At 40.2% G+C, this 22,717-nt stretch overlaps 4 protein-coding genes and 12 non-coding genes across 16 annotated transcripts; 8 read left to right on the top strand and 8 right to left on the bottom strand.

Annotated features, from left to right (window-relative positions):
* The first annotated feature begins 130 nt into the window (after window positions 1–130).
* LOC130657132 (histone H1-delta-like) lies at window positions 131–761 on the top strand. The gene has a single exon (XM_057460096.1). It carries the CDS (start codon window positions 190–192, stop codon window positions 739–741), a length of 552 nt encoding a protein of 183 aa, XP_057316079.1. The 5' UTR covers window positions 131–189; the 3' UTR covers window positions 742–761.
* Window positions 762–4,075: 3,314 nt separating this feature from the next.
* LOC130658080 (5S ribosomal RNA) lies at window positions 4,076–4,194 on the top strand. Its single transcript, XR_008985297.1, has one exon. It is a non-coding gene; the product is annotated as a 5S ribosomal RNA (ribosomal RNA).
* Window positions 4,195–4,522: 328 nt separating this feature from the next.
* Window positions 4,523–4,687, bottom strand: LOC130659465 (U1 spliceosomal RNA). Its single transcript, XR_008986670.1, has one exon. It is a non-coding gene; the product is annotated as a U1 spliceosomal RNA (small nuclear RNA).
* Window positions 4,688–4,872: 185 nt separating this feature from the next.
* LOC130660517 (U2 spliceosomal RNA) lies at window positions 4,873–5,064 on the bottom strand. Its single transcript, XR_008987715.1, has one exon. It is a non-coding gene; the product is annotated as a U2 spliceosomal RNA (small nuclear RNA).
* Window positions 5,065–5,979: 915 nt separating this feature from the next.
* LOC130657131 (histone H1-delta-like) lies at window positions 5,980–6,610 on the top strand. The gene has a single exon (XM_057460095.1). The coding sequence runs from the start codon at window positions 6,039–6,041 to the stop codon at window positions 6,588–6,590; it is 552 nt and encodes a 183-aa protein (XP_057316078.1). The 5' UTR covers window positions 5,980–6,038; the 3' UTR covers window positions 6,591–6,610.
* Window positions 6,611–9,928: 3,318 nt separating this feature from the next.
* Window positions 9,929–10,047, top strand: LOC130658068 (5S ribosomal RNA). The gene has a single exon (XR_008985285.1). It is a non-coding gene; the product is annotated as a 5S ribosomal RNA (ribosomal RNA).
* Window positions 10,048–10,375: 328 nt separating this feature from the next.
* LOC130659462 (U1 spliceosomal RNA) lies at window positions 10,376–10,540 on the bottom strand. Its single transcript, XR_008986668.1, has one exon. It is a non-coding gene; the product is annotated as a U1 spliceosomal RNA (small nuclear RNA).
* Window positions 10,541–10,725: 185 nt separating this feature from the next.
* On the bottom strand, window positions 10,726–10,917 carry LOC130660516 (U2 spliceosomal RNA). Its single transcript, XR_008987714.1, has one exon. It is a non-coding gene; the product is annotated as a U2 spliceosomal RNA (small nuclear RNA).
* A 915-nt stretch (window positions 10,918–11,832) lies between these two features.
* On the top strand, window positions 11,833–12,463 carry LOC130657130 (histone H1-delta-like). Its single transcript, XM_057460094.1, has one exon. It carries the CDS (start codon window positions 11,892–11,894, stop codon window positions 12,441–12,443), a length of 552 nt encoding a protein of 183 aa, XP_057316077.1. The 5' UTR covers window positions 11,833–11,891; the 3' UTR covers window positions 12,444–12,463.
* A 3,317-nt stretch (window positions 12,464–15,780) lies between these two features.
* LOC130658056 (5S ribosomal RNA) lies at window positions 15,781–15,899 on the top strand. The gene has a single exon (XR_008985273.1). It is a non-coding gene; the product is annotated as a 5S ribosomal RNA (ribosomal RNA).
* A 328-nt stretch (window positions 15,900–16,227) lies between these two features.
* On the bottom strand, window positions 16,228–16,392 carry LOC130659461 (U1 spliceosomal RNA). Its single transcript, XR_008986666.1, has one exon. It is a non-coding gene; the product is annotated as a U1 spliceosomal RNA (small nuclear RNA).
* A 185-nt stretch (window positions 16,393–16,577) lies between these two features.
* LOC130660515 (U2 spliceosomal RNA) lies at window positions 16,578–16,769 on the bottom strand. Its single transcript, XR_008987713.1, has one exon. It is a non-coding gene; the product is annotated as a U2 spliceosomal RNA (small nuclear RNA).
* Window positions 16,770–17,684: 915 nt separating this feature from the next.
* LOC130657128 (histone H1-delta-like) lies at window positions 17,685–18,315 on the top strand. Its single transcript, XM_057460093.1, has one exon. It carries the CDS (start codon window positions 17,744–17,746, stop codon window positions 18,293–18,295), a length of 552 nt encoding a protein of 183 aa, XP_057316076.1. The 5' UTR covers window positions 17,685–17,743; the 3' UTR covers window positions 18,296–18,315.
* Window positions 18,316–21,632: 3,317 nt separating this feature from the next.
* On the top strand, window positions 21,633–21,751 carry LOC130661735 (5S ribosomal RNA). Its single transcript, XR_008988913.1, has one exon. It is a non-coding gene; the product is annotated as a 5S ribosomal RNA (ribosomal RNA).
* A 328-nt stretch (window positions 21,752–22,079) lies between these two features.
* On the bottom strand, window positions 22,080–22,244 carry LOC130659460 (U1 spliceosomal RNA). The gene has a single exon (XR_008986665.1). It is a non-coding gene; the product is annotated as a U1 spliceosomal RNA (small nuclear RNA).
* Window positions 22,245–22,429: 185 nt separating this feature from the next.
* LOC130660514 (U2 spliceosomal RNA) lies at window positions 22,430–22,621 on the bottom strand. Its single transcript, XR_008987712.1, has one exon. It is a non-coding gene; the product is annotated as a U2 spliceosomal RNA (small nuclear RNA).
* Between the last annotated feature and the right edge of the window lie 96 nt (window positions 22,622–22,717).

Below are 22,717 nucleotides of genomic sequence, written 5' to 3'. Positions count from 1 at the left end.
ACATTATACGATGTACAGAAACACACATTTCTGTTTTCGCGCCAAATCAATTCCCGGGAGTGGTACTTTTACGTCCGCATACTTCGCACCGTCTTAAATTATATCTCATTTACACGGTAATGTTTAGTATACTTCTACTGTGATAACAAGCATCGTTTATCGTTGGATTGTTGTAAGAAAACATTAAAAATGAGTGAAGCAGCTTCTCCAAAGAAAATCGCACCCAAGAAGAAACCTGCTGCAAAGAAGACAGCTGATCACCCTAAATATGTGGACATGATCAAGGCTGCTATCGCTACCCTAAAGGAACGCGGTGGTTCATCTCGCCAAGCTATTACAAAATATATTCATGCAAATTACAAAGTTGCTGAAAACTCAGATCATCATCTGAAAATGGCTCTTAAACGAGGAGTAACATCAGGCGATTTGATTCAAACTAAAGGCACTGGTGCTTCTGGATCATTCAAGCTAGGTCAGGTAAAAAAAGAAAAACCTAAGAAAAAGGCCGCAGCAAAAAAGCCAACGGCAAAGAAGCCTACTGCAAAGAAAAGTACACCAAAAAAGAAGCCAGCAAAGAAGAGCACGCCAAAGAAAGCAGCAAAGAAGCCTGCCACAAAGAAAGCCTCGGCTAAGAAACCAGCAGCTAAGAAACCCACAAAGAAGCCTGTTGCTAAAAAACCTGCAGCAAAGAAGGTCAAAAAGACTCCCAAAAAGGCAGCAAAGAAGACCGCAAAAAAATAATTTGTGTGTATCTGGCTATTACATTAACAAACGGCTATTTTTATAGCCACACATTTACAAAAAAACATTATCTTGGTACAAAGTTAAACTTGTTTAAGTCACTTAAACAGTTAAAAAAGAGTAAATTTAAGATTAGATTCCCTAAGTTTAAGTATTTTCGTTTTTAAATTTCTTATTTTCTTGCTTTTACTTTTCTTGCCCTTCATATTTTTAACATTGTCAAACTTTATGTAGCATAAAATTTTTATGTAGCATAAAATTTAAACAGAAAGCAGGACAAAGTTTGATATAAAAAGCTAGCCGTAATATTTTTTATGGATGTGTGGCTATAAAAATAGCCGTTTTTTGTTTGGTAAGATGCTTAGGCACGTTCCCCACGAATTCTTCTTGCCAACTGGATGTCTTTAGGCATGATTGTAACTCGTTTTGCGTGAATGGCACACAAGTTAGTATCCTCGAACAAGCCAACAAGGTACGCTTCAGAAGCCTCTTGCAGAGCCATAACGGCTGTGCTCTGGAATCGCAGATCTGTTTTGAAGTCCTGAGCAATTTCTCGCACAAGACGCTGGAAAGGCAACTTGCGGATCAAGAGCTCGGTTGACTTCTGGTATCTTCTGATTTCTCTGAGAGCAACTGTACCAGGTCTGTAACGATGTGGTTTTTTCACTCCTCCAGTAGCTGGTGCGCTTTTCCTCGCAGCTTTAGTGGCGAGTTGTTTTCGTGGAGCCTTTCCTCCAGTAGATTTACGTGCAGTTTGCTTTGTACGAGCCATATTTTAAGAAGTCGATGTAGTACGGATACACAAGACGGTCTAAAATGCACTATCGCGCCAAAGTTTTATTTCTCATATTGATTGACAGCTAAGGTTCAAAACAAACCATTTGATTGGTGCTAAGAAAGTAATTTCTGATTGGCTGCATAATGACATTACGCTCATTACTTTAACATTTTTATAAAATCTGTGTTTTTTGGCTACGGGAAAACGGCTGTATCTTCTGATACACAAAAGCTTTTGACTTTTTTTTTTTTTAGTAAGTAGCAGAAGGTTTGGCGAATTCCAACGATGCCAAATTTATTGCCTTACTGAAACATTAAGACCACGAATTTTTAAAAAAACTACAGTTTTACTTAAAAAAATGTACAAAATGTTCGGAACATTTTGTAATGACGCAACTCTATTGGTTAATTAGGGTGTTTCCACGAGCAGTAGGTAATTTTATGGCCTCTTTTTAAAGCTGTCTGAATTCTGTTAACTCAAACGTTGTTTTTGTACTCGTTCTGTACGCAACTATATCAATATGTCTGGACGCGGAAAAGGAGGTAAAGGATTGGGAAAAGGAGGTGCTAAACGTCACCGAAAAATTCTTCGTGATAACATTCAGGGAATCACAAAACCTGCTATTCGGCGTCTTGCTCGACGAGGTGGTGTCAAACGTATCTCTGGCCTTATCTATGAGGAAACCAGAGGTGTACTGAAGGTTTTCTTAGAGAATGTTATTCGTGATGCTGTAACCTACACAGAGCACGCTAAACGCAAGACCGTTACCGCTATGGATGTTGTTTATGCCTTAAAACGTCAAGGAAGAACTCTTTACGGATTCGGAGGTTAAGCGTTGTCATTGCTCAACAAAAACGGCTATTTTTATAGCCACAAATCTTTTAAAACATTACTTTGTGCACGCTTCCAAATTACACAATGTGTAAAGTCTTGTCACAGTTACATTTATTGCTATACGATACTATGTCATATATGACACAAAAAAAATTTAGAAATACTTTGTAGGGTTAATTTGCCTGGGAGTGTTTCCGTGAAAAGCTGGGTTAAGTTAAATGTAAGCAATAACATGGATCAATGTACTTGTCTTTTCTGCAAGTACAGCTAATAATACGTATGAAAAGTGAAGCTAATCCACACACACATGGGGAAGTATTTTAAATGTAGGCTAGTGTTCTTAAGCACATTATTTAGTTTTATTAACTTCGGTTAACTTGTAGTGACGCCAAGTAAATGTTTTTTTAAAGATGTGTGGTCTTAAAAAAGACCGTTTGTGTTTGGTAGACGTTGGTTTACTTGCTGCTTGTGTATTTTGTGACGGCTTTTGTTCCTTCACTGACTGCGTGTTTTGCAAGTTCTCCAGGCAAGAGAAGACGTACTGCGGTTTGAATTTCACGAGAAGAGATGGTCGACTTTTTGTTTTGAAGAGCCAAACGCGAAGCTTCGGAAGCAATGCGCTCAAAGATGTCGTTGACAAATGAGTTCATGATGCTCATAGCTTTGCTTGAAACTCCGACATCTGGGTGAACTTGTTTCAAAACATTGTAGATGTAAATAGCATAACTTTCCTTTCTCTTTCTCTTGCGTTTCTTTTCACCAGTTCCACCAATCTTTCCTCCTTTTTTGCCGGCTCTTTTTTCACCTTTCTTGGCTACTTTAGGTGCCTGTTTTCCTCCTTTAGCTGCTGCGTCAGACATGGTTAAAAATTTTTGCTACTTAACTTGTAAATAAGCATTAAACTGCAAGTCAAAACTTTTTGTTTATAAGTAAAAAAATCGGATCGAATTCGATCCGAAAACGCCGATACGCAATTTAATTGGTTAAAAAAAAAATCTTTTGTTTAATACTTAATTATGATTGGTTAAAAAAACATGATTTCGATCCTATTTTTATGATGAAAAAACGAGTAAAGTTTATTTCGTTAACACTTACGTTAAATATTCGTACGTTTTTGTATTAACTTACAAATCAAATCGCAGTTATGTCTGGACGTGGAAAAGGTGGAAAAGCTAAGGCTAAAGCCAAGACAAGATCCTCAAGAGCTGGACTTCAATTTCCAGTCGGTAGAGTGCATAGATTCCTTCGTAGAGGGCACTATGCTAACCGAATTGGATCTGGAGCACCAGTTTACTTAGCAGCCGTCTTGGAATATTTATCTGCTGAGATATTGGAGTTGGCTGGTAACGCAGCAAGAGACAACAAAAAAGCTAGGATTATTCCAAGACATTTACAATTGGCTGTTCGTAATGATGAAGAATTAAACAAACTTTTGAGCGGTGTAACCATTGCAGCTGGTGGTGTTTTGCCAAACATTCAAGCTGTCTTACTCCCAAAGAAGAACGACAAAGGACAGAAGAAGTAAACCGCTACACTCAGAAAACAACGGCTATTTTTATAGCCACACATCTTTAAAAAAACATTGTTTTTTTCACAAAACTATAACCTTAAAGTCTAATAGATAATCCATGCATACGCCTTGTCCTAAGTAACTCAAAGAAATTAAATAAAAAAATTTGATCACAACGTCAAAATAAATTGCACGTATTTGCACCTACTAATGTCTACGGCCATACCACGATGAACACACCCGTTCTCGTCTGATCACGGAAGTTAAGCATCGTCGGGCCGGGATAGTACTTGGATGGGGGACCGCCTGGGAACTCCCGGTGTCGTAGGCTTTTCATTTTCATTTGCTGTGATATATTTCTTGTTATAACAATTAAGGAACGTGGCGGTTGTTGAAAGTGTTTCCTATGACATTTTCCTACGACATTTTCAGGTGATAGTACGAGAAAAAAGAGCTTTCAAATGCATACAAACTCGATCTATTGCCGATCATCCAATAACCCTGACGGAATGGCAAATAAAATAAAATTCCGCCGCCTTCCGAGGACTTATATCGCAATCACGTTTCGTAACAGCCAAGCGAGGTTTTACCTTAGCGTTTAAGTCACCACCGACATTTGGCCGCGCAACTTTTCTAAGCTCATTCATTTTGACTTAAGGAGGGGGCGAGCGCGGACGCAGGCCCCCACTACCAGAAATTGTACGGTCGAGTTACTGACGTTTGCAGTAATCGCAGAGGTCAGCCCAAGCGTAGTGCAATGCAAGAGCCTCACTCTGGAAGAAAACCCTCATTGATCAGTCTTTACTTCCCCGTCAGGTAAGTATGAGTTGGAACTGCACCGTAGCATGAGGGTACCCTTCAAAGTTTGTTAATGCTTGTGGCTTGAGTGTGTTATAAACTGCCGTGTCGCGGGGCATAGGCTGTATTCTCCCCCAGTGTACGCGTTTTGTTCCCGCCGTAGACTATGCAGAGTGCCGTCGGAAAGAGGACTGCTATTATTCTTTTATTGCTTATGTGGGCCGCCATCGGTAATAGTGCAACACCAAGGCAACCCGTGGTCACGGCGTGAATGAATCCACCTCCATGACCCAAGGCCAAAAATCAGATTAATATACTGACCATTCAGAGAATGGCCTACCAGATATTAAACTGATAAGAACAGATACTACACTTGATCTTAGCCATTAGGCCGAGAAGCGATAAAGAACAAGCGTTGCCATGATAGGCATCGTCCACACACCGTAACTGCTTGTGGAGCATGTCACGTTACTGTAAAGCTTACAACTGTCACCGCGTACGGATGGACGGCGACATAGTAAAAATCACGGCTGTTGATTTAGCCGTAGGATGGAGAGCGACTGTAGCGAGTGGATGGTAACTTACATGAATGCTAACAAAGGCGACGATACTAAGTGCGTGATATTACTTTCCAATATGTCTGCGTACATTCCGTTTATCAACGCATTACGCCAGAACGTGCGCGCGCGTTACACAGTAGACCATGCAGCCGAAATGCGACAGTGCGACCCTGCCAGGAGTCGAACCTGGAATCCCCTGATTCGTAGTCAGATGCCTTATCCATTGGGCCACAGGGCCATGCTTATGACTTCGCCCCATCGTCATTTTGGCTTGCGCATTCGTTTTACTTACGACAGAATTCTTCGTGTTTGTAGCCATGAAAGAAAGGGACTTCTGTGAGTGAATTTTTTTACTGTGGTCTAATAAAAAAGTCGAAACGCAGTGCCCAATATATGAATTGCTCCTAATAGCCGGAAACAGGCCGTGTCGATGATGTAGGCCGACATACGCAACGCAAACCAAAGAACGCTTTATGAAAATCCTAACACGAGCGCGGAAGAAGCCCAAATTAACAGACTAGATGTAATGCTGAAGACCTCAAACTCCAGCAGCTTCTCTTGCAGACTATTGCGTCGTACTACAAATAAAAATTAACATGCTTTCGCATAGTCGCGGCACCCAAAACGGACATTATACGATGTACAGAAACACACATTTCTGTTTTCGCGCCAAATCAATTCCCGGGAGTGGTACTTTTACGTCCGCATACTTCGCACCGTCTTAAATTATATCTCATTTACACGGTAATGTTTAGTATACTTCTACTGTGATAACAAGCATCGTTTATCGTTGGATTGTTGTAAGAAAACATTAAAAATGAGTGAAGCAGCTTCTCCAAAGAAAATCGCACCCAAGAAGAAACCTGCTGCAAAGAAGACAGCTGATCACCCTAAATATGTGGACATGATCAAGGCTGCTATCGCTACCCTAAAGGAACGCGGTGGTTCATCTCGCCAAGCTATTACAAAATATATTCATGCAAATTACAAAGTTGCTGAAAACTCAGATCATCATCTGAAAATGGCTCTTAAACGAGGAGTAACATCAGGCGATTTGATTCAAACTAAAGGCACTGGTGCTTCTGGATCATTCAAGCTAGGTCAGGTAAAAAAAGAAAAACCTAAGAAAAAGGCCGCAGCAAAAAAGCCAACGGCAAAGAAGCCTACTGCAAAGAAAAGTACACCAAAAAAGAAGCCAGCAAAGAAGAGCACGCCAAAGAAAGCAGCAAAGAAGCCTGCCACAAAGAAAGCCTCGGCTAAGAAACCAGCAGCTAAGAAACCCACAAAGAAGCCTGTTGCTAAAAAACCTGCAGCAAAGAAGGTCAAAAAGACTCCCAAAAAGGCAGCAAAGAAGACCGCAAAAAAATAATTTGTGTGTATCTGGCTATTACATTAACAAACGGCTATTTTTATAGCCACACATTTACAAAAAAACATTATCTTGGTACAAAGTTAAACTTGTTTAAGTCACTTAAACAGTTAAAAAAGAGTAAATTTAAGATTAGATTCCCTAAGTTTAAGTATTTTCGTTTTTAAATTTCTTATTTTCTTGCTTTTACTTTTCTTGCCCTTCATATTTTTAACATTGTCAAACTTTATGTAGCATAAAATTTTTATGTAGCATAAAATTTAAACAGAAAGCAGGACAAAGTTTGATATAAAAAGCTAGCCGTAATATTTTTTATGGATGTGTGGCTATAAAAATAGCCGTTTTTTGTTTGGTAAGATGCTTAGGCACGTTCCCCACGAATTCTTCTTGCCAACTGGATGTCTTTAGGCATGATTGTAACTCGTTTTGCGTGAATGGCACACAAGTTAGTATCCTCGAACAAGCCAACAAGGTACGCTTCAGAAGCCTCTTGCAGAGCCATAACGGCTGTGCTCTGGAATCGCAGATCTGTTTTGAAGTCCTGAGCAATTTCTCGCACAAGACGCTGGAAAGGCAACTTGCGGATCAAGAGCTCGGTTGACTTCTGGTATCTTCTGATTTCTCTGAGAGCAACTGTACCAGGTCTGTAACGATGTGGTTTTTTCACTCCTCCAGTAGCTGGTGCGCTTTTCCTCGCAGCTTTAGTGGCGAGTTGTTTTCGTGGAGCCTTTCCTCCAGTAGATTTACGTGCAGTTTGCTTTGTACGAGCCATATTTTAAGAAGTCGATGTAGTACGGATACACAAGACGGTCTAAAATGCACTATCGCGCCAAAGTTTTATTTCTCATATTGATTGACAGCTAAGGTTCAAAACAAACCATTTGATTGGTGCTAAGAAAGTAATTTCTGATTGGCTGCATAATGACATTACGCTCATTACTTTAACATTTTTATAAAATCTGTGTTTTTTGGCTACGGGAAAACGGCTGTATCTTCTGATACACAAAAGCTTTTGACTTTTTTTTTTTTTAGTAAGTAGCAGAAGGTTTGGCGAATTCCAACGATGCCAAATTTATTGCCTTACTGAAACATTAAGACCACGAATTTTTAAAAAAACTACAGTTTTACTTAAAAAAATGTACAAAATGTTCGGAACATTTTGTAATGACGCAACTCTATTGGTTAATTAGGGTGTTTCCACGAGCAGTAGGTAATTTTATGGCCTCTTTTTAAAGCTGTCTGAATTCTGTTAACTCAAACGTTGTTTTTGTACTCGTTCTGTACGCAACTATATCAATATGTCTGGACGCGGAAAAGGAGGTAAAGGATTGGGAAAAGGAGGTGCTAAACGTCACCGAAAAATTCTTCGTGATAACATTCAGGGAATCACAAAACCTGCTATTCGGCGTCTTGCTCGACGAGGTGGTGTCAAACGTATCTCTGGCCTTATCTATGAGGAAACCAGAGGTGTACTGAAGGTTTTCTTAGAGAATGTTATTCGTGATGCTGTAACCTACACAGAGCACGCTAAACGCAAGACCGTTACCGCTATGGATGTTGTTTATGCCTTAAAACGTCAAGGAAGAACTCTTTACGGATTCGGAGGTTAAGCGTTGTCATTGCTCAACAAAAACGGCTATTTTTATAGCCACAAATCTTTTAAAACATTACTTTGTGCACGCTTCCAAATTACACAATGTGTAAAGTCTTGTCACAGTTACATTTATTGCTATACGATACTATGTCATATATGACACAAAAAAAATTTAGAAATACTTTGTAGGGTTAATTTGCCTGGGAGTGTTTCCGTGAAAAGCTGGGTTAAGTTAAATGTAAGCAATAACATGGATCAATGTACTTGTCTTTTCTGCAAGTACAGCTAATAATACGTATGAAAAGTGAAGCTAATCCACACACACATGGGGAAGTATTTTAAATGTAGGCTAGTGTTCTTAAGCACATTATTTAGAAGTTTTATTAACTTCGGTTAACTTGTAGTGACGCCAAGTAAATGTTTTTTTAAAGATGTGTGGTCTTAAAAAAGACCGTTTGTGTTTGGTAGACGTTGGTTTACTTGCTGCTTGTGTATTTTGTGACGGCTTTTGTTCCTTCACTGACTGCGTGTTTTGCAAGTTCTCCAGGCAAGAGAAGACGTACTGCGGTTTGAATTTCACGAGAAGAGATGGTCGACTTTTTGTTTTGAAGAGCCAAACGCGAAGCTTCGGAAGCAATGCGCTCAAAGATGTCGTTGACAAATGAGTTCATGATGCTCATAGCTTTGCTTGAAACTCCGACATCTGGTGTGAACTTGTTTCAAAACATTGTAGATGTAAATAGCATAACTTTCCTTTCTCTTTCTCTTGCGTTTCTTTTCACCAGTTCCACCAATCTTTCCTCCTTTTTTGCCGGCTCTTTTTTCACCTTTCTTGGCTACTTTAGGTGCCTGTTTTCCTCCTTTAGCTGCTGCGTCAGACATGGTTAAAAATTTTTGCTACTTAACTTGTAAATAAGCATTAAACTGCAAGTCAAAACTTTTTGTTTATAAGTAAAAAAATCGGATCGAATTCGATCCGAAAACGCCGATACGCAATTTAATTGGTTAAAAAAAAAATCTTTTGTTTAATACTTAATTATGATTGGTTAAAAAAACATGATTTCGATCCTATTTTTATGATGAAAAAACGAGTAAAGTTTATTTCGTTAACACTTACGTTAAATATTCGTACGTTTTTGTATTAACTTACAAATCAAATCGCAGTTATGTCTGGACGTGGAAAAGGTGGAAAAGCTAAGGCTAAAGCCAAGACAAGATCCTCAAGAGCTGGACTTCAATTTCCAGTCGGTAGAGTGCATAGATTCCTTCGTAGAGGGCACTATGCTAACCGAATTGGATCTGGAGCACCAGTTTACTTAGCAGCCGTCTTGGAATATTTATCTGCTGAGATATTGGAGTTGGCTGGTAACGCAGCAAGAGACAACAAAAAAGCTAGGATTATTCCAAGACATTTACAATTGGCTGTTCGTAATGATGAAGAATTAAACAAACTTTTGAGCGGTGTAACCATTGCAGCTGGTGGTGTTTTGCCAAACATTCAAGCTGTCTTACTCCCAAAGAAGAACGACAAAGGACAGAAGAAGTAAACCGCTACACTCAGAAAACAACGGCTATTTTTATAGCCACACATCTTTAAAAAAACATTGTTTTTTTCACAAAACTATAACCTTAAAGTCTAATAGATAATCCATGCATACGCCTTGTCCTAAGTAACTCAAAGAAATTAAATAAAAAAATTTGATCACAACGTCAAAATAAATTGCACGTATTTGCACCTACTAATGTCTACGGCCATACCACGATGAACACACCCGTTCTCGTCTGATCACGGAAGTTAAGCATCGTCGGGCCGGGATAGTACTTGGATGGGGGACCGCCTGGGAACTCCCGGTGTCGTAGGCTTTTCATTTTCATTTGCTGTGATATATTTCTTGTTATAACAATTAAGGAACGTGGCGGTTGTTGAAAGTGTTTCCTATGACATTTTCCTACGACATTTTCAGGTGATAGTACGAGAAAAAAGAGCTTTCAAATGCATACAAACTCGATCTATTGCCGATCATCCAATAACCCTGACGGAATGGCAAATAAAATAAAATTCCGCCGCCTTCCGAGGACTTATATCGCAATCACGTTTCGTAACAGCCAAGCGAGGTTTTACCTTAGCGTTTAAGTCACCACCGACATTTGGCCGCGCAACTTTTCTAAGCTCATTCATTTTGACTTAAGGAGGGGGCGAGCGCGGACGCAGGCCCCCACTACCAGAAATTGTACGGTCGAGTTACTGACGTTTGCAGTAATCGCAGAGGTCAGCCCAAGCGTAGTGCAATGCAAGAGCCTCACTCTGGAAGAAAACCCTCATTGATCAGTCTTTACTTCCCCGTCAGGTAAGTATGAGTTGGAACTGCACCGTAGCATGAGGGTACCCTTCAAAGTTTGTTAATGCTTGTGGCTTGAGTGTGTTATAAACTGCCGTGTCGCGGGGCATAGGCTGTATTCTCCCCCAGTGTACGCGTTTTGTTCCCGCCGTAGACTATGCAGAGTGCCGTCGGAAAGAGGACTGCTATTATTCTTTTATTGCTTATGTGGGCCGCCATCGGTAATAGTGCAACACCAAGGCAACCCGTGGTCACGGCGTGAATGAATCCACCTCCATGACCCAAGGCCAAAAATCAGATTAATATACTGACCATTCAGAGAATGGCCTACCAGATATTAAACTGATAAGAACAGATACTACACTTGATCTTAGCCATTAGGCCGAGAAGCGATAAAGAACAAGCGTTGCCATGATAGGCATCGTCCACACACCGTAACTGCTTGTGGAGCATGTCACGTTACTGTAAAGCTTACAACTGTCACCGCGTACGGATGGACGGCGACATAGTAAAAATCACGGCTGTTGATTTAGCCGTAGGATGGAGAGCGACTGTAGCGAGTGGATGGTAACTTACATGAATGCTAACAAAGGCGACGATACTAAGTGCGTGATATTACTTTCCAATATGTCTGCGTACATTCCGTTTATCAACGCATTACGCCAGAACGTGCGCGCGCGTTACACAGTAGACCATGCAGCCGAAATGCGACAGTGCGACCCTGCCAGGAGTCGAACCTGGAATCCCCTGATTCGTAGTCAGATGCCTTATCCATTGGGCCACAGGGCCATGCTTATGACTTCGCCCCATCGTCATTTTGGCTTGCGCATTCGTTTTACTTACGACAGAATTCTTCGTGTTTGTAGCCATGAAAGAAAGGGACTTCTGTGAGTGAATTTTTTTACTGTGGTCTAATAAAAAAGTCGAAACGCAGTGCCCAATATATGAATTGCTCCTAATAGCCGGAAACAGGCCGTGTCGATGATGTAGGCCGACATACGCAACGCAAACCAAAGAACGCTTTATGAAAATCCTAACACGAGCGCGGAAGAAGCCCAAATTAACAGACTAGATGTAATGCTGAAGACCTCAAACTCCAGCAGCTTCTCTTGCAGACTATTGCGTCGTACTACAAATAAAAATTAACATGCTTTCGCATAGTCGCGGCACCCAAAACGGACATTATACGATGTACAGAAACACACATTTCTGTTTTCGCGCCAAATCAATTCCCGGGAGTGGTACTTTTACGTCCGCATACTTCGCACCGTCTTAAATTATATCTCATTTACACGGTAATGTTTAGTATACTTCTACTGTGATAACAAGCATCGTTTATCGTTGGATTGTTGTAAGAAAACATTAAAAATGAGTGAAGCAGCTTCTCCAAAGAAAATCGCACCCAAGAAGAAACCTGCTGCAAAGAAGACAGCTGATCACCCTAAATATGTGGACATGATCAAGGCTGCTATCGCTACCCTAAAGGAACGCGGTGGTTCATCTCGCCAAGCTATTACAAAATATATTCATGCAAATTACAAAGTTGCTGAAAACTCAGATCATCATCTGAAAATGGCTCTTAAACGAGGAGTAACATCAGGCGATTTGATTCAAACTAAAGGCACTGGTGCTTCTGGATCATTCAAGCTAGGTCAGGTAAAAAAAGAAAAACCTAAGAAAAAGGCCGCAGCAAAAAAGCCAACGGCAAAGAAGCCTACTGCAAAGAAAAGTACACCAAAAAAGAAGCCAGCAAAGAAGAGCACGCCAAAGAAAGCAGCAAAGAAGCCTGCCACAAAGAAAGCCTCGGCTAAGAAACCAGCAGCTAAGAAACCCACAAAGAAGCCTGTTGCTAAAAAACCTGCAGCAAAGAAGGTCAAAAAGACTCCCAAAAAGGCAGCAAAGAAGACCGCAAAAAAATAATTTGTGTGTATCTGGCTATTACATTAACAAACGGCTATTTTTATAGCCACACATTTACAAAAAAACATTATCTTGGTACAAAGTTAAACTTGTTTAAGTCACTTAAACAGTTAAAAAAGAGTAAATTTAAGATTAGATTCCCTAAGTTTAAGTATTTTCGTTTTTAAATTTCTTATTTTCTTGCTTTTACTTTTCTTGCCCTTCATATTTTTAACATTGTCAAACTTTATGTAGCATAAAATTTTTATGTAGCATAAAATTTAAACAGAAAGCAGGACAAAGTTTGATATAAAAAGCTAGCCGTAATATTTTTTATGGATGTGTGGCTATAAAAATAGCCGTTTTTTGTTTGGTAAGATGCTTAGGCACGTTCCCCACGAATTCTTCTTGCCAACTGGATGTCTTTAGGCATGATTGTAACTCGTTTTGCGTGAATGGCACACAAGTTAGTATCCTCGAACAAGCCAACAAGGTACGCTTCAGAAGCCTCTTGCAGAGCCATAACGGCTGTGCTCTGGAATCGCAGATCTGTTTTGAAGTCCTGAGCAATTTCTCGCACAAGACGCTGGAAAGGCAACTTGCGGATCAAGAGCTCGGTTGACTTCTGGTATCTTCTGATTTCTCTGAGAGCAACTGTACCAGGTCTGTAACGATGTGGTTTTTTCACTCCTCCAGTAGCTGGTGCGCTTTTCCTCGCAGCTTTAGTGGCGAGTTGTTTTCGTGGAGCCTTTCCTCCAGTAGATTTACGTGCAGTTTGCTTTGTACGAGCCATATTTTAAGAAGTCGATGTAGTACGGATACACAAGACGGTCTAAAATGCACTATCGCGCCAAAGTTTTATTTCTCATATTGATTGACAGCTAAGGTTCAAAACAAACCATTTGATTGGTGCTAAGAAAGTAATTTCTGATTGGCTGCATAATGACATTACGCTCATTACTTTAACATTTTTATAAAATCTGTGTTTTTTGGCTACGGGAAAACGGCTGTATCTTCTGATACACAAAAGCTTTTGACTTTTTTTTTTTTTAGTAAGTAGCAGAAGGTTTGGCGAATTCCAACGATGCCAAATTTATTGCCTTACTGAAACATTAAGACCACGAATTTTTAAAAAAACTACAGTTTTACTTAAAAAAATGTACAAAATGTTCGGAACATTTTGTAATGACGCAACTCTATTGGTTAATTAGGGTGTTTCCACGAGCAGTAGGTAATTTTATGGCCTCTTTTTAAAGCTGTCTGAATTCTGTTAACTCAAACGTTGTTTTTGTACTCGTTCTGTACGCAACTATATCAATATGTCTGGACGCGGAAAAGGAGGTAAAGGATTGGGAAAAGGAGGTGCTAAACGTCACCGAAAAATTCTTCGTGATAACATTCAGGGAATCACAAAACCTGCTATTCGGCGTCTTGCTCGACGAGGTGGTGTCAAACGTATCTCTGGCCTTATCTATGAGGAAACCAGAGGTGTACTGAAGGTTTTCTTAGAGAATGTTATTCGTGATGCTGTAACCTACACAGAGCACGCTAAACGCAAGACCGTTACCGCTATGGATGTTGTTTATGCCTTAAAACGTCAAGGAAGAACTCTTTACGGATTCGGAGGTTAAGCGTTGTCATTGCTCAACAAAAACGGCTATTTTTATAGCCACAAATCTTTTAAAACATTACTTTGTGCACGCTTCCAAATTACACAATGTGTAAAGTCTTGTCACAGTTACATTTATTGCTATACGATACTATGTCATATATGACACAAAAAAAATTTAGAAATACTTTGTAGGGTTAATTTGCCTGGGAGTGTTTCCGTGAAAAGCTGGGTTAAGTTAAATGTAAGCAATAACATGGATCAATGTACTTGTCTTTTCTGCAAGTACAGCTAATAATACGTATGAAAAGTGAAGCTAATCCACACACACATGGGGAAGTATTTTAAATGTAGGCTAGTGTTCTTAAGCACATTATTTAGAAGTTTTATTAACTTCGGTTAACTTGTAGTGACGCCAAGTAAATGTTTTTTTAAAGATGTGTGGTCTTAAAAAAGACCGTTTGTGTTTGGTAGACGTTGGTTTACTTGCTGCTTGTGTATTTTGTGACGGCTTTTGTTCCTTCACTGACTGCGTGTTTTGCAAGTTCTCCAGGCAAGAGAAGACGTACTGCGGTTTGAATTTCACGAGAAGAGATGGTCGACTTTTTGTTTTGAAGAGCCAAACGCGAAGCTTCGGAAGCAATGCGCTCAAAGATGTCGTTGACAAATGAGTTCATGATGCTCATAGCTTTGCTTGAAACTCCGACATCTGGGTGAACTTGTTTCAAAACATTGTAGATGTAAATAGCATAACTTTCCTTTCTCTTTCTCTTGCGTTTCTTTTCACCAGTTCCACCAATCTTTCCTCCTTTTTTGCCGGCTCTTTTTTCACCTTTCTTGGCTACTTTAGGTGCCTGTTTTCCTCCTTTAGCTGCTGCGTCAGACATGGTTAAAAATTTTTGCTACTTAACTTGTAAATAAGCATTAAACTGCAAGTCAAAACTTTTTGTTTATAAGTAAAAAAATCGGATCGAATTCGATCCGAAAACGCCGATACGCAATTTAATTGGTTAAAAAAAAAATCTTTTGTTTAATACTTAATTATGATTGGTTAAAAAAACATGATTTCGATCCTATTTTTATGATGAAAAAACGAGTAAAGTTTATTTCGTTAACACTTACGTTAAATATTCGTACGTTTTTGTATTAACTTACAAATCAAATCGCAGTTATGTCTGGACGTGGAAAAGGTGGAAAAGCTAAGGCTAAAGCCAAGACAAGATCCTCAAGAGCTGGACTTCAATTTCCAGTCGGTAGAGTGCATAGATTCCTTCGTAGAGGGCACTATGCTAACCGAATTGGATCTGGAGCACCAGTTTACTTAGCAGCCGTCTTGGAATATTTATCTGCTGAGATATTGGAGTTGGCTGGTAACGCAGCAAGAGACAACAAAAAAGCTAGGATTATTCCAAGACATTTACAATTGGCTGTTCGTAATGATGAAGAATTAAACAAACTTTTGAGCGGTGTAACCATTGCAGCTGGTGGTGTTTTGCCAAACATTCAAGCTGTCTTACTCCCAAAGAAGAACGACAAAGGACAGAAGAAGTAAACCGCTACACTCAGAAAACAACGGCTATTTTTATAGCCACACATCTTTAAAAAAACATTGTTTTTTTCACAAAACTATAACCTTAAAGTCTAATAGATAATCCATGCATACGCCTTGTCCTAAGTAACTCAAAGAAATTAAATAAAAAAATTTGATCACAACGTCAAAATAAATTGCACGTATTTGCACCTACTAATGTCTACGGCCATACCACGATGAACACACCCGTTCTCGTCTGATCACGGAAGTTAAGCATCGTCGGGCCGGGATAGTACTTGGATGGGGGACCGCCTGGGAACTCCCGGTGTCGTAGGCTTTTCATTTTCATTTGCTGTGATATATTTCTTGTTATAACAATTAAGGAACGTGGCGGTTGTTGAAAGTGTTTCCTATGACATTTTCCTACGACATTTTCAGGTGATAGTACGAGAAAAAAGAGCTTTCAAATGCATACAAACTCGATCTATTGCCGATCATCCAATAACCCTGACGGAATGGCAAATAAAATAAAATTCCGCCGCCTTCCGAGGACTTATATCGCAATCACGTTTCGTAACAGCCAAGCGAGGTTTTACCTTAGCGTTTAAGTCACCACCGACATTTGGCCGCGCAACTTTTCTAAGCTCATTCATTTTGACTTAAGGAGGGGGCGAGCGCGGACGCAGGCCCCCACTACCAGAAATTGTACGGTCGAGTTACTGACGTTTGCAGTAATCGCAGAGGTCAGCCCAAGCGTAGTGCAATGCAAGAGCCTCACTCTGGAAGAAAACCCTCATTGATCAGTCTTTACTTCCCCGTCAGGTAAGTATGAGTTGGAACTGCACCGTAGCATGAGGGTACCCTTCAAAGTTTGTTAATGCTTGTGGCTTGAGTGTGTTATAAACTGCCGTGTCGCGGGGCATAGGCTGTATTCTCCCCCAGTGTACGCGTTTTGTTCCCGCCGTAGACTATGCAGAGTGCCGTCGGAAAGAGGACTGCTATTATTCTTTTATTGCTTATGTGGGCCGCCATCGGTAATAGTGCAACACCAAGGCAACCCGTGGTCACGGCGTGAATGAATCCACCTCCATGACCCAAGGCCAAAAATCAGATTAATATACTGACCATTCAGAGAATGGCCTACCAGATATTAAACTGATAAGAACAGATACTACACTTGATCTTAGCCATTAGGCCGAGAAGCGATAAAGAACAAGCGTTGCCATGATAGGCATCGTCCACACACCGTAACTGCTTGTGGAGCATGTCACGTTACTGTAAAGCTTACAACTGTCACCGCGTACGGATGGACGGCGACATAGTAAAAATCACGGCTGTTGATTTAGCCGTAGGATGGAGAGCGACTGTAGCGAGTGGATGGTAACTTACATGAATGCTAACAAAGGCGACGATACTAAGTGCGTGATATTACTTTCCAATATGTCTGCGTACATTCCGTTTATCAACGCATTACGCCAGAACGTGCGCGCGCGTTACACAGTAGACCATGCAGCCGAAATGCGACAGTGCGACCCTGCCAGGAGTCGAACCTGGAATCCCCTGATTCGTAGTCAGATGCCTTATCCATTGGGCCACAGGGCCATGCTTATGACTTCGCCCCATCGTCATTTTGGCTTGCGCATTCGTTTTACTTACGACAGAATTCTTCGTGTTTGTAGCCATGAAAGAAAGGGACTTCTGTGAGTGAATTTTTTTACTGTGGTCTAATAAAAAAGTCGAAACGCAGTGCCCAATATATGAATTGCTCCTAATAGCCGGAAACAGGCCGTGTCGATGATGTAGGCCGACATACGCAACGCAAACCAAAGAACGCTTTATGAAAATCCTAACACGAGCGCGGAAGAAGCCCAAATTAACAGACTAGATGTAATGCTGAAGACCTCAAACTCCAGCAGCTTCTCTTGCAGACTATTGCGTCGTACTACAAATAAAAATTAACATGCTTTCGCATAGTCGCGGCACCCAAAACGGACATTATACGATGTACAGAAACACACATTTCTGTTTTCGCGCCAAATCAATTCCCGGGAGTGGTACTTTTACGTCCGCATACTTCGCACCGTCTTAAATTATATCTCATTTACACGGTAATGTTTAGTATACTTCTACTGTGATAACAAGCATCGTTTATCGTTGGATTGTTGTAAGAAAACATTAAAAATGAGTGAAGCAGCTTCTCCAAAGAAAATCGCACCCAAGAAGAAACCTGCTGCAAAGAAGACAGCTGATCACCCTAAATATGTGGACATGATCAAGGCTGCTATCGCTACCCTAAAGGAACGCGGTGGTTCATCTCGCCAAGCTATTACAAAATATATTCATGCAAATTACAAAGTTGCTGAAAACTCAGATCATCATCTGAAAATGGCTCTTAAACGAGGAGTAACATCAGGCGATTTGATTCAAACTAAAGGCACTGGTGCTTCTGGATCATTCAAGCTAGGTCAGGTAAAAAAAGAAAAACCTAAGAAAAAGGCCGCAGCAAAAAAGCCAACGGCAAAGAAGCCTACTGCAAAGAAAAGTACACCAAAAAAGAAGCCAGCAAAGAAGAGCACGCCAAAGAAAGCAGCAAAGAAGCCTGCCACAAAGAAAGCCTCGGCTAAGAAACCAGCAGCTAAGAAACCCACAAAGAAGCCTGTTGCTAAAAAACCTGCAGCAAAGAAGGTCAAAAAGACTCCCAAAAAGGCAGCAAAGAAGACCGCAAAAAAATAATTTGTGTGTATCTGGCTATTACATTAACAAACGGCTATTTTTATAGCCACACATTTACAAAAAAACATTATCTTGGTACAAAGTTAAACTTGTTTAAGTCACTTAAACAGTTAAAAAAGAGTAAATTTAAGATTAGATTCCCTAAGTTTAAGTATTTTCGTTTTTAAATTTCTTATTTTCTTGCTTTTACTTTTCTTGCCCTTCATATTTTTAACATTGTCAAACTTTATGTAGCATAAAATTTTTATGTAGCATAAAATTTAAACAGAAAGCAGGACAAAGTTTGATATAAAAAGCTAGCCGTAATATTTTTTATGGATGTGTGGCTATAAAAATAGCCGTTTTTTGTTTGGTAAGATGCTTAGGCACGTTCCCCACGAATTCTTCTTGCCAACTGGATGTCTTTAGGCATGATTGTAACTCGTTTTGCGTGAATGGCACACAAGTTAGTATCCTCGAACAAGCCAACAAGGTACGCTTCAGAAGCCTCTTGCAGAGCCATAACGGCTGTGCTCTGGAATCGCAGATCTGTTTTGAAGTCCTGAGCAATTTCTCGCACAAGACGCTGGAAAGGCAACTTGCGGATCAAGAGCTCGGTTGACTTCTGGTATCTTCTGATTTCTCTGAGAGCAACTGTACCAGGTCTGTAACGATGTGGTTTTTTCACTCCTCCAGTAGCTGGTGCGCTTTTCCTCGCAGCTTTAGTGGCGAGTTGTTTTCGTGGAGCCTTTCCTCCAGTAGATTTACGTGCAGTTTGCTTTGTACGAGCCATATTTTAAGAAGTCGATGTAGTACGGATACACAAGACGGTCTAAAATGCACTATCGCGCCAAAGTTTTATTTCTCATATTGATTGACAGCTAAGGTTCAAAACAAACCATTTGATTGGTGCTAAGAAAGTAATTTCTGATTGGCTGCATAATGACATTACGCTCATTACTTTAACATTTTTATAAAATCTGTGTTTTTTGGCTACGGGAAAACGGCTGTATCTTCTGATACACAAAAGCTTTTGACTTTTTTTTTTTTTAGTAAGTAGCAGAAGGTTTGGCGAATTCCAACGATGCCAAATTTATTGCCTTACTGAAACATTAAGACCACGAATTTTTAAAAAAACTACAGTTTTACTTAAAAAAATGTACAAAATGTTCGGAACATTTTGTAATGACGCAACTCTATTGGTTAATTAGGGTGTTTCCACGAGCAGTAGGTAATTTTATGGCCTCTTTTTAAAGCTGTCTGAATTCTGTTAACTCAAACGTTGTTTTTGTACTCGTTCTGTACGCAACTATATCAATATGTCTGGACGCGGAAAAGGAGGTAAAGGATTGGGAAAAGGAGGTGCTAAACGTCACCGAAAAATTCTTCGTGATAACATTCAGGGAATCACAAAACCTGCTATTCGGCGTCTTGCTCGACGAGGTGGTGTCAAACGTATCTCTGGCCTTATCTATGAGGAAACCAGAGGTGTACTGAAGGTTTTCTTAGAGAATGTTATTCGTGATGCTGTAACCTACACAGAGCACGCTAAACGCAAGACCGTTACCGCTATGGATGTTGTTTATGCCTTAAAACGTCAAGGAAGAACTCTTTACGGATTCGGAGGTTAAGCGTTGTCATTGCTCAACAAAAACGGCTATTTTTATAGCCACAAATCTTTTAAAACATTACTTTGTGCACGCTTCCAAATTACACAATGTGTAAAGTCTTGTCACAGTTACATTTATTGCTATACGATACTATGTCATATATGACACAAAAAAAATTTAGAAATACTTTGTAGGGTTAATTTGCCTGGGAGTGTTTCCGTGAAAAGCTGGGTTAAGTTAAATGTAAGCAATAACATGGATCAATGTACTTGTCTTTTCTGCAAGTACAGCTAATAATACGTATGAAAAGTGAAGCTAATCCACACACACATGGGGAAGTATTTTAAATGTAGGCTAGTGTTCTTAAGCACATTATTTAGAAGTTTTATTAACTTCGGTTAACTTGTAGTGACGCCAAGTAAATGTTTTTTTAAAGATGTGTGGTCTTAAAAAAGACCGTTTGTGTTTGGTAGACGTTGGTTTACTTGCTGCTTGTGTATTTTGTGACGGCTTTTGTTCCTTCACTGACTGCGTGTTTTGCAAGTTCTCCAGGCAAGAGAAGACGTACTGCGGTTTGAATTTCACGAGAAGAGATGGTCGACTTTTTGTTTTGAAGAGCCAAACGCGAAGCTTCGGAAGCAATGCGCTCAAAGATGTCGTTGACAAATGAGTTCATGATGCTCATAGCTTTGCTTGAAACTCCGACATCTGGGTGAACTTGTTTCAAAACATTGTAGATGTAAATAGCATAACTTTCCTTTCTCTTTCTCTTGCGTTTCTTTTCACCAGTTCCACCAATCTTTCCTCCTTTTTTGCCGGCTCTTTTTTCACCTTTCTTGGCTACTTTAGGTGCCTGTTTTCCTCCTTTAGCTGCTGCGTCAGACATGGTTAAAAATTTTTGCTACTTAACTTGTAAATAAGCATTAAACTGCAAGTCAAAACTTTTTGTTTATAAGTAAAAAAATCGGATCGAATTCGATCCGAAAACGCCGATACGCAATTTAATTGGTTAAAAAAAAAATCTTTTGTTTAATACTTAATTATGATTGGTTAAAAAAACATGATTTCGATCCTATTTTTATGATGAAAAAACGAGTAAAGTTTATTTCGTTAACACTTACGTTAAATATTCGTACGTTTTTGTATTAACTTACAAATCAAATCGCAGTTATGTCTGGACGTGGAAAAGGTGGAAAAGCTAAGGCTAAAGCCAAGACAAGATCCTCAAGAGCTGGACTTCAATTTCCAGTCGGTAGAGTGCATAGATTCCTTCGTAGAGGGCACTATGCTAACCGAATTGGATCTGGAGCACCAGTTTACTTAGCAGCCGTCTTGGAATATTTATCTGCTGAGATATTGGAGTTGGCTGGTAACGCAGCAAGAGACAACAAAAAAGCTAGGATTATTCCAAGACATTTACAATTGGCTGTTCGTAATGATGAAGAATTAAACAAACTTTTGAGCGGTGTAACCATTGCAGCTGGTGGTGTTTTGCCAAACATTCAAGCTGTCTTACTCCCAAAGAAGAACGACAAAGGACAGAAGAAGTAAACCGCTACACTCAGAAAACAACGGCTATTTTTATAGCCACACATCTTTAAAAAAACATTGTTTTTTTCACAAAACTATAACCTTAAAGTCTAATAGATAATCCATGCATACGCCTTGTCCTAAGTAACTCAAAGAAATTAAATAAAAAAATTTGATCACAACGTCAAAATAAATTGCACGTATTTGCACCTACTAATGTCTACGGCCATACCACGATGAACACACCCGTTCTCGTCTGATCACGGAAGTTAAGCATCGTCGGGCCGGGATAGTACTTGGATGGGGGACCGCCTGGGAACTCCCGGTGTCGTAGGCTTTTCATTTTCATTTGCTGTGATATATTTCTTGTTATAACAATTAAGGAACGTGGCGGTTGTTGAAAGTGTTTCCTATGACATTTTCCTACGACATTTTCAGGTGATAGTACGAGAAAAAAGAGCTTTCAAATGCATACAAACTCGATCTATTGCCGATCATCCAATAACCCTGACGGAATGGCAAATAAAATAAAATTCCGCCGCCTTCCGAGGACTTATATCGCAATCACGTTTCGTAACAGCCAAGCGAGGTTTTACCTTAGCGTTTAAGTCACCACCGACATTTGGCCGCGCAACTTTTCTAAGCTCATTCATTTTGACTTAAGGAGGGGGCGAGCGCGGACGCAGGCCCCCACTACCAGAAATTGTACGGTCGAGTTACTGACGTTTGCAGTAATCGCAGAGGTCAGCCCAAGCGTAGTGCAATGCAAGAGCCTCACTCTGGAAGAAAACCCTCATTGATCAGTCTTTACTTCCCCGTCAGGTAAGTATGAGTTGGAACTGCACCGTAGCATGAGGGTACCCTTCAAAGTTTGTTAATGCTTGTGGCTTGAGTGTGTTATAAACTGCCGTGTCGCGGGGCATAGGCTGTATTCTCCCCCAGTGTACGCGTTTTGTTCCCGCCGTAGACTATGCAGAGTGCCGTCGGAAAGAGGACTGCTATTATTCTTTTATTGCTTATGTGGGCCGCCATCGGTAATAGTGCAACACCAAGGCAACCCGTGGTCACGGCGTGAATGAATCCACCTCCATGACCCAAGGCCAAAAATCAGATTAATATACTGACCATTCAGAGAATGGCCTACCAGATATTAAACTGATAAGAACAGATACTACACTTGATCTTAGCCATTAGGCCGAGAAGCGATAAAGAACAAGCGTTGCCATGATAGGCATCGTCCACACACCGTAACTGCTTGTGGAGCATGTCACGTTACTGTAAAGCTTACAACTGTCACCGCGTA

This window comes from Hydractinia symbiolongicarpus, chromosome 9, assembly GCF_029227915.1.
Source record: "Hydractinia symbiolongicarpus strain clone_291-10 chromosome 9, HSymV2.1, whole genome shotgun sequence".
Taxonomy (NCBI): Eukaryota; Metazoa; Cnidaria; class Hydrozoa; order Anthoathecata; family Hydractiniidae; genus Hydractinia; species Hydractinia symbiolongicarpus.
The sequence above is the reverse complement of the archived record's forward strand: the minus strand, read 5'-3'. Positions and strand labels throughout refer to the sequence as shown.

What these genes read in the sequence shown, in the direction of transcription:
- LOC130657128 (XM_057460093.1), top strand. Translation starts at nt 17,744, where the DNA reads ATGAGTGAAGCAGCTTCTCCAAAGAAAATCGCACCCAAGAAGAAACCT.
- LOC130657131 (XM_057460095.1), top strand. Translation starts at nt 6,039, where the DNA reads ATGAGTGAAGCAGCTTCTCCAAAGAAAATCGCACCCAAGAAGAAACCT.
- LOC130657130 (XM_057460094.1), top strand. Translation starts at nt 11,892, where the DNA reads ATGAGTGAAGCAGCTTCTCCAAAGAAAATCGCACCCAAGAAGAAACCT.
- LOC130657132 (XM_057460096.1), top strand. Translation starts at nt 190, where the DNA reads ATGAGTGAAGCAGCTTCTCCAAAGAAAATCGCACCCAAGAAGAAACCT.